Source organism: Lepisma saccharinum, chromosome 21 (genome assembly GCF_977018435.1).
Source record: "Lepisma saccharinum chromosome 21, izLepSacc3.1, whole genome shotgun sequence".
NCBI classification, from domain to species: domain Eukaryota; kingdom Metazoa; phylum Arthropoda; class Insecta; order Zygentoma; family Lepismatidae; genus Lepisma; species Lepisma saccharinum.
In genome coordinates this window covers 36,757,831-36,768,362 of record NC_139249.1, presented here as the reverse complement: position 1 = coordinate 36,768,362, position 10,532 = coordinate 36,757,831, and the positions used below count along the sequence as shown (strand labels likewise).

The 10,532-nt window shown below is 38.0% G+C and overlaps 1 protein-coding gene across 3 annotated transcripts in view; it reads right to left on the bottom strand.

Annotated features, from left to right (window-relative positions):
* Positions 1 to 1,922: 1,922 nt before the first annotated feature.
* LOC146004370 (uncharacterized) overlaps positions 1,923 to 10,532 on the bottom strand; it is a 69,477-nt gene continuing 60,867 nt past the window's right edge. For all 3 annotated transcript variants that reach the window (XM_083143167.1, XM_083143169.1, XM_083143168.1), the window contains 2 exons: positions 5,797 to 6,413; positions 1,923 to 4,578 (listed from right to left, as the gene is read on the bottom strand). In XM_083143167.1, the coding sequence (XP_082999293.1) occupies positions 4,458 to 4,578; positions 5,797 to 6,413 (738 nt within the window). In that variant the 3' untranslated portion in view covers positions 1,923 to 4,457. The remainder of the gene's footprint in view (positions 4,579 to 5,796; positions 6,414 to 10,532) is intronic.

Sequence of the window (10,532 nt, the reverse complement as noted above, 5' to 3'; positions counted from 1 at the left end):
AACTCATAATAATAACGGCAGATCCCAACCGACCTCGAATTTTGAGATATAAGTATGATGGTATGTATACTGCTGCCACCTACCTTTCATATGCTGAAGTATCAAAATAAGTGGGATATGCCAAAACTCTCATATTCCACCTTTAAAATTCATCCGTAAGGAAAATGAAAATATTATCAGTGGAAAAATGACATATCCCAACTGTGTTTATGTCTGCTACGAGTGTGGTGGCATTGTAGACAATATGGCAACGTCCGTGACTGAGTGTGTTGTTATGCCCGAATCTCCGCAAAAAAGCTACAAAACGAGTCAAAAACTCAACTGAATGGTAATAAACAAACTGAAGTTATGCAGAAACAGTGGCAAGTCATATCTAACAAAAAATTTAACTGCGGTTCCAGAAAAAAAGACTTCAACCATTAGAGAGGTGTTGTAACTTTCCTGATTTAACTTGCTTGTTTCAACGTTTGTCTGGCGATGTGAAGGATGTTGTTTTTAAAGTTTTATGGCCTTGGTGATTGTAATAAGCAGAACACCTATTTGTTTAATTGAATCGAGAAAAATGAACCTCGAAAGGCATACAAAAAGGACAGAATAATCAGAGATGAAAAAAGATGTAAGTTTACCTATAAGTATCATGTTACGGTGAAGAATGAAGCTATTGAGAAGAAGAAAAGGAAGATGCAGTGTTTGTATTGCCCCAACCAATGGTGTGATGTCATTGAAGCAGCAAGAGTAAAAAATCCTTTCACCATTAATAAAATGAACAGGGAAGATTTTGTTGATATTTAAAATGGTATTACTTCAAACTTTGTCATCAGAAAAAAAGATGTTGATGGTGGTCCTCTGCTTTTATGTAAGGTTACTTCCATTATTGTGGAACATGATAATCCTGATATTGTAAAATTTAGTTGATCTTATTCTGACATTGATGTGCATCAAACAGTTAATTTTAGGAAATGAGGTAAAACTTTAGAGGTTTTGTTGTTTAAGTTGCAGCAGAAGTACAATGAACAGAGAAACAATGACCTAATGAAACTATTGAAATATATACCACCCGTCTATCATCATTTTTATAAAAATCTTCTTCATGATGGTGTTGATGCTAAAGAAGAATGTGAAAGTCTGGGAATGGAGCCGGATTAATACCTGTTAAATAAAGGTAAACTCAATAAATAAGTTTTACCCCATTTTTTCACTTGTGCATATTTTTTCCTAGTAAAAATCACAAAATCTGTGAAACTATTAGTCACAATGGTTCAAGAATTTGCATATTTAAAACAACCTAAAAAAATTACGTCATAATGTCAAAAATCTTCCGAGTTTTGAAATTAAACAGATAATGTCATTTTTCTCAAAACGAACTTTGGTTGGGATCTGCTGCTATTATTCTGTGCACCTTAATTGTTTAACATTCCGAAATCTACAGCAGAATGAAGATTCAGTATGGAGACAATTATTTAACCTTCTGTAATCATCAGCAGAATGTAGGTTCAGTATGGAGAAAATTGTTTAAGTCAGGTCAGAGTGTACTAAATTAACAGATTCGCTGGATGATCTGCTGTTTCACTGCCTCAGTTGCCAAGCAAACTGGCCTCTCACTCTGGTGTTCATCGCTGACATTTCATCTTCCATCTTTAAATCTTTCCACCCATACACTACCCCCTAACTAAAACAATTGTCTCTGTACTGAACCTTCATTCTGCTGTAGATTTCAGAAGGTTTCACTTCCTCTGCTCTGACCACAAAAAAAGAATAACACTTTGTTGCTCTTTTATGTGCAAGTCAACAGTGGAACGGTCATGTTGTACAAGCTACTATGCAGGTACATACAGCTAGATCATCACAACACCTTCATGACGAGTTGCTAAGGAACCATTTTGAGTCCCGAAATACAAATTTTCATTGTGCATAAATCTCCATGAAGTTTAGAATGAAATTCGTCATTTTATGACTTCCCCTCGTATATTAAAAATATTCGATTATAGTTATATTTTAAACTTACTTGAAAGTAAGTTTCTTTGTAACCCATTCAATATTGTAGTTATTGTTACTTTCCACACGAGGCACTTTTATCATCCGAATATCGTTTATCACAAGCAATCAGGTCTTCCAAAATCACAGTTATTAAATTATATGTTGGTTAAAACGTGCAATAATCCTAAATTTCGCAGGGTATCAACATTGGATAATCACACTGGGAACAACAACATAATAATAAATTCAGTTATTAGTAAGGAAATAAACTTTTTCAGTGTTTTCATTTGTCAAGTTTCTCTTCTTTTGGTATACACTTTCCAGACCTGCTATATACACCATGGTTAATGTTCTACACAAGAAATCTCTCTTCCTCATGACATGGTTCAAGGAATCATGCCTCCAAAGAAGTAACTCAAGTAACCACAACCATTGGGTCCATTACTTTTTATGTGGGAATGGTTGGTTTTGAGTTGGTGGCAAATTAAAGTTGGTCTTATGTTGCACCAACTCTTGCCCAACCCTGGAAAAGAAATTGAAATCAGTTTTCAATTGCTTTCCCTTGTTAAGATCATATACAAAAGTGTTCTTTACTTTTAGAATGTGAAATAAATTAGCGTTTGTTTCCACTCATTTAAGTTATCCATAACTTGTAGTTACTTGACTATGTTTTGTCAGCCGCCATGGACAAAGATTTATCTTATGTTGTGAACTGCTTATGATTTGAAAAATGACTGTTTCATGATCATCAGCATGCTTTTTGTTAATGGAAAGTTTTGTGAAGCAAGCTGAGTTATATCTAACATATGCTAAGAGGGAATAGTTTTAGCAGCAAGAACTGTTGATCTGATCCTGTAGAGAAAAAATTGGAAATGATGGCTATCGAAGAAATTTCACTCTGATTTGAACTTTTAATCATGTGTAAGCTTTTATTCTATGGTTGCTATAACCAGATAACTCTTTATTTAGTAACTACAGGGTAAAAGAAACCAGATTTACGCTTCTTAAAAAAAGTGGCCAAACATAGAAACTATTTGTTGACCCAATGTTAGCACCACAGCATGATTTCATATTTTATGTACCATTTTTAGCATTGTTGGCGTAAAGTTGTGCCAAGCACATCTGGTTACTTGGAAAACATAGTGGAAATTGCAATGAGGCCAGAGATTGTTTTCGTAGCTCAGTACTAGAGAAATGGCATGAAATACCAAGGACCCAAGTTCGATCTATGATTGCGGCACAATTTTTACTACTTGCCTTAATCCACACTTAATTCACCAAACCCAAATTCAGAATGTCTGACAGGCAATTCAATTCCCTTATCACTCCATCTCTAAACTCAGTGTCCAATAAAATGTGTATTCTTTTAAAAACAATATTTTCAATGCAGATATAAAGAAAAGGTAATTTGCTGTACACAGTACTGGATTATAAAATTGTTAATTATGTGAACAAAATCTATCAAGTAACTACAGGACTTTCAAGTACAGACAGTTGAAGAATTTCCTATCTATTCTTTATGCCCTTCCCCTTTCGTATACAAAAAGCAAACCCAAATACAACACTCTTTACATATATACTTCTTGTAAAACTAGTAATCACTTGGTGTGCTTGGCTTTAAGATTTTAAGTTGACTGGTAAGCTAGACAAAGCTTATTAAAATAATATGTTTCAGTACCCAAGTATTTCTTATGGAGAATGAAAATATTCTTTTTGTGACAGCCATTTCTTTTTCAACCTCTGTTCTTTCCATCCCTATGCATTGTGCAGTTTTACTAAGTAATATCTTCCTAGTGCACTTTAAAAAGTAATACTGTTCTAAGCATTCTTGTAAAATTCTAGCTCCTGTCTGGCATCAGGCCATGTATGTCATCTTTTTGTTTGGCCCTTCACAGTTGGTGATGGAAACTAAACACCTACTAAGAATTTAATTCATAATCAATTAAGGAGTAAACAGATAGTAAAGCAAATCAACTGATATTCTGTATAGATTCAAGTCTAAGATAAATGGATGGATTAAGCTTTATGTTAAAACATAACATCTCTTAATTTGTTAAATGATACTTCATGTTTTCATATAAACAATCACACAAATGTGTGTGTGTTAACAATTTCCCTCAATTGTATATACTGGGCACATAAGCACCTCTGCTCTAGCCTACAATAGCTACATTAATTGCATTTGCTTGCAAATCCATAAAATATACCTTTACGAATACATACTTCAAAGTCACATCTTTGTAAAGTCTAAATAAAATACAATGCCCTGATCTTTGGCTTGTTATGCATTAATACCACAGCCTCCTGGTAACTTTGGATAAATTTTAGGAAAGCAAAATTATGCAAAAAAAAAATGCATAGTAACAAAATAAATGTGGTACAACAGGAGAAAAGATATACTTTTAACTTATGCAAGGAATGAACTGAAAATAGAAATTCGAAACTTTCAACAATATGATACGTATACGCATGGCATGTTTCTAGTTAGGAATCAAAGGCAGAGCTTCTGTCACAGGAGTCCCCAGCACTTCTTCGCATGCTTCTTGTATGTCTTGATCCAACATGAGGGAAGAAATTTGTTCATCAGTCAACATTTCCACACTGGAATATAAATAAACCAAATTACAAAATTAACTCTTGACATATCACTAGTACTAGTTAACTCAGATAAACTTACTTTCCATTTTTCCGTGTACTGTACACACCTGACGAAGCCACCAGATGGGTGGCGAAATCAATCGCGAAAGAAATTTACGCAGATAAATGAAAAGTAAGTTTATCAGAGTTAATTACCTATCTCCAAACAGATATCTTTAGATACTAGTACTAGTTTCAAACGACACAATGAAGGTATCATTTTAGGGGTATTTGGCAAAAAAGGATGCTAAAATAAAAAGGTGAATTATAGGGGAAAATATGTATGTATATATATTTGGTATACAAATGAACAAAAAAGACAGAACTGGAATATCACATGTAGTTTTGAAGAAATGTTATGTTAGTTGCTGCCACATGAGGCTGGTACATGCAGCCTGGGCTGAAAACTGGCGGTGCTACACTTGTGTAACAGCCAGCCACTAAACTTTAAGAGTTAAAGATTGTTTCTTGCATAAAAAGATGTTGTTACTGCAGTACACATGAAACTTGAGACTGTACAATAATGATTGATTGACTTAGTTTAAACATTACTTTGCTTTTCTGCCACTTCTGGCTAATTGCGAAGATTAAGATGAGTGATAATATGATAAATTGATGAAGGGACACTCACAAAGAGGAGTAATGCCCACGCTGGTATTTGAACTCTGGACCCCTGGCACTCTATCAAGCTGTGCTAACCACTCCACCATGGAGGTCAGCTGTATGATAATGACTTTTTCGAAACTGTCTAATTCCAAAGAACCACAACTAGAATTAGAATTTTTCCCGAAACAATAATGGGAATCGTAAAAATAGGCTTATGGTATTACAAAATTATTGTAAATATCGAGACAATAGGATATTAAATACACGAAGCTCGGGAAAAGTGCCAGCTGGTATCAGTGATTTAATTCCAACTGATTCTTTCCAATACCACTTATACCAACTGTGAGTTGTTGTTTCAAGTCCAATTTATGCACAGATATGCTAATCAGGACTGGACCTACAGTTTAAAGTGGGATCCGAACTACTATGGGTCTTCACCAGGTTACCACTATGCCACCCAGGAAGCCCACCAGCTGCTACTGATGGATCACTATTGACTCAGTCTTAATTGGGACACATTAGCCCCCCCCCCCCCCCTCGGTTTTTGTAAAAGAACGCAAATTATAGAAGTCATACCTTGCTAAACTCTCACTATCAGAAGCACAATCCTCTTCGGCATTGAGGTACGTCAGAGTCTTCTCCAAAGGTGACGGAACCTTCTTGATGCTGCTCCAGTCAAACGCCTCATTATCTGTCCCTCTCACCTCCAGAGACGACTCGACCACAGCGACATTGTTGGAATCCTTGATCCCGCTTCCTCGCCTCTCACCCGAGATAGACGACGTCATGGAAGAAATGTTGAGCATCATCATGCCGTGGGTTAACAGTTCCTTCACCCTGTCCGTGGGGTTCTGCCACAGTATCTGCGGGACCAGATCCAAGCTCTCCCTCCTCACTAACGCTTCCATCACTCTGCTTGGTTTTGAACTTTCCGAGACCGAAGGCTCGCTGTGGAGACGGGGCTTTGAGTCCTTATTCACTGCTGAAGGCTGCACCTGAGGTGCAATTGAGCCATTTTGGCTTTGCATAGGCGTTGTTGGTTCAGATGCCTGAGTGTGAAGCGGAGATTCTTCAAGCGGGATATCTACAAAAACTGACGCTGATGACTCTGTACTTTCCTTCCTATGTTTAGTATCATTCTTTGTGGAAATAGGCAGTCCGAGGAAGTCAGATGAATCTGATGCATTGTTAACCTGAAGAAGACAAAAGTTCTAAGTTATCTGAAGACAATATATGAAATCATGTCTACATTAATATATTTCAAGTCAAGATGCGGCACATTGGAAAACATACTCTCTAACCCATTTGAGTGTCATACAGGGACGTCGTTAGGGGAGGGCCCAGAGGGACCATGGCCCCACCAGTTACAACTGTAACAAATTTTGATAGAATAAAAATTATTTGACATAATTATCTACTATGCATAATTTTCTGGTAAATTTGTAGCAGAGCTGTAACAATGCACAGGTATGAACTTGCCATTTTGAAGAAAATCATCAGAAGGAAATGTTTGACACCAAAATGTCCACCCTTTTGTTGCTTACCGGGTTTGTAAACAAAATCATATAATCGGCCTGGCTTGCAGTTATTACCAGACATTCGAACCTTTTGTTGTAAATCAAAGCCTATTGTGGTCAACAGTAGGGGGGGGGGGGGGGGGAGATACATGGTGCTCTAGAATTGATAATGATCTGAAATTTAAAATATCTCTCTGATCCAACTTCAGAGTTTTGTGTTCTTGTAAGTATCTCGTCTTGAGTTGCTGTTGGTGCAGTCAATGTGTATTTGTTTGTGTGTGGGAAGAGTTCTATAGTGTTGTAGTGTGTTCCCATTTTTAATGGATAAATTCCTATTTCTTGTGATAATTTTTACACAAAAATCAATTAACTTGGAACTGGCAAAAATAAATCATACTCAAGCCTATGGTTTTTTTCCGTTAATATATATAGTGTTCTTGAGCTTCCGTTCCTGGTAATAGTTTCATCATAGGAATACATTTCAGATTTGCACTCCCCCCACCAACTGAATAAAATAGCCCAGGTGTCATAACTCAATAAAAATCACACAACAAAATGGTAACTTGTGAGTATTAGTAACAAGCATAAAGACTCTGAAATAAATGTGGCATTATCTTCACAACAATTTCTACAGAAATTATCGCTTACAGTAATGTAAAATGAAATATTGATAAGCTTTGGGAAACAATGAAATCTTTTACGGATGGGAAAATTACTCAGCATTTTGAAATTTCAAAATAATATCTGAAAAAAGAAGGCATGGCACAAACAAAATTAAAACTTTAAAACAGAGCTCAGGGCCATCAGGTAAACACACACATAGGTTGGAAGGGAAAAGGATACATGATTTGTTTAAAGATATTTTTTTATTTGGGGAGGGGTGCTTCTATTTTATCTACTTCAAGGTAGGTCAGTAATCAATCAGTACTGGCCAACAAAGGCATATTGCTGTGTAGGTATACTGGTAAAATTACCAATAGCTTTAATAATCATATACATATATCTATCAATAGTCTGTAACATTGTGCAAAATTTGTTATTCTACGCATTATACAGTGCCTTTCTTAGCCTCGATGTTCGCACAGCAGCAGCTGGCGCAAAGGTCAACGAGAGCGTGTCTGCCGGCAAACTGGATTCAACATCTGCGTAAGTGGAACTGATAGCTATGTAATGAAATAAGCTCGTACAATTACATGGACAGTTACAATTGAAATGGGCACGTACCTTGTTACAAGAGGTGTTGGAAATGATGTCCTCCTCCTTCCACACATTTACCTCATTTTTTAAGGAAATTTTCACTATCATGTATCAGTTCCTCTTCCGAAATTACTTCAATTACTCTCCTGGTATTTTCTTTCAATTTTTCTCATGTATGGTTTCAGGTTTAAAAGCCTGGTACCTCGCCATGCAGACGACATAGACAGGAGATGTTTATTTCCGGTGGGATTTTTGAGGAGTATGTTCCAATCGTGCTCTGTCGTCTAATTTCTCCTCAGTAACCACACGCTGATCCACCCTTCAATTATTATAAAGAACTGACCATGTTTCCCTAAATTTGTTACCAAGTTTCCAAACACTTTCTCTGTGTGGAAAGGGAACATCTGGAAATTCTGCTGCAAAACACCTTCTAACTTCCCTACAAGAATTCGTAACGATGCAAGAGTCATACATGAAAATTTGTTGTTTTAAATTGTACGTGGCATTATTAAGACTGCGGAAAAACACCAGTAATACGTAAACTAAAACAAAACAATCTAAAACACTTATTAACACCTTAACACATCACAAACACTTGCAAACTGGAAACTAGCTATCTGGATAATGAAGCACTGACACGTACAGCTGCAGGTCTAAATGCCAGCCGATGCCCTCTAACTTTTTGCCGAGCTAGCCGCTGTTCCACGTCCACTGAGGTTGAAGACCCTGTATTTTTATCATTATAAACATATGCAGAAGGTTGTTCGCTTTATATCCGACCATGTTTGACGGGTACTCACCTTAAGAGATACCGCGTCGCCACCACCGATCATGTTCTATTGGACCCCCAGCATTGTGGACTATCACCCGGCATCCCAGTTTCCATTGCAGCAAGCTCCGGTGCACGACAGGCATGGGAATTCTGTCCCACTCTTCCCTGCAAGTTTTCCATAGAAAATCCAGGGTGCACGGGCGGCGATGTTGAAGATGTCGTTTCAACAGTCCAAATGCGTAAAAATCCATTGGACTGGTATCTGGGCTTTTCACAGGAATGTCTTCAAACGGAATGACATGAATTTCTAATTCCTCTGCAATTTCCTGATAAAAACGTAGTGATGTTCTGGCAGTATGACTCGAAGCCTTGTCCATATGGATCATCACCTGGTTCGCGTCCATTCCATACAATTGTGGGATGTCTCTCCGATAGATAGGTGTCAGAATGGAGTCTTGGAAGTATCTGGCATTCACCTTCACGTTTTTTGTCAACCTTGTGCATCATCAACTTACCCTCATATCCGAATCCAGTCACAACCATAAAGCCACGAGGGAAACTTTCCCTGCACTGACGAACAAAGTTGCTGCGCCCCTTGCCGTCAATGTCACGGTATGTGATCACCTGAATGTGACCACCAACAGTGAGATGGACATATGATTCATCCATTGTGATAACTTTCTTCCATTTGGAACCCGCCAGGTACTTTTCATACAGTTTCCTGAAGTTCGTCTTACGTTCGGCAATGTGACACCATAGAAGGTGGTGTACACGGACCTTCTGCACACACTTCAACCTGAGGCGCTTGCGAATTGTTTTGTTCACAGTTGACGGTGCCAGGTGAAATCTGTGGGTCATATCACGTTGAGTCTGGGGATTTTCTTGGCACGCCAATCGACGGATCCCCCTTAGCACTACGGGTGACACTTTGCTTGCAGCCCTTCTCCTGGTGGTTTTCGTGGGTGAATGTTTCGCAAGGAGAGCCTGTTGTGTGTAATGGGCCACAATAGCTTTCGCAGTAGTCACCCCAAGTGTCAACCCATTCTCCCGACACTGTTTCACAATGCGTACGTATGAAAACTTGGCATGGAAAAGGGCCATTACGTAACCCTCCCAATACCAGTTGATTTTCGGCGCCATTTGATAACATTCACTACCAACACTCAGACACCTACAAGGTCAGACACAACACTGCTCCCACCAGCAGACCCATAGTTCCAGCATAATACGCCAGGTGGCAGCACCGAATCGACAATGGTCGGAAATAAAGCGAACAACCTCTGTACAGTGGAACCCCAATTTTACGTTATGGGGCTTTTACATTTACCTGCATTGTATATTCAATGATGATGGTCCCAACATAGCAAAATGTTATAAACATTTTCCTTGCTTTTACATTTTCAGATATTTTACATTTTCATTGGACCACTGTGGTTCAGTCAATAGGGCATCTGAAGCGGTGTTACACCATTAAAACACTTGGCGTAACTTTCCCAGGTCCAGGAGTGTGTTGATCTCGTGTTGGGTGAAAGAATGAAGTCTCTCATAGCGCATGAACACAAACATGTATTATAATAACGGATATTGTACAGAAAAACACAGTTTATACGACTACAAAGTACCACCACTTGTGGCCGCACTCATTCATACACACACAAAGACACTGAGTTCAGTCCTATTATGTCATGCATATGACGCGTATTGCACGTGGCAGTTCCACAGTGCCATCTAGCGAGCAACTCTATCATTTTTAATTATAATTATATTACAGTACTGAACAGCATCTGGCTGCCATGTGGGAGACCCAGGTTCGATTCTTAGAGTGG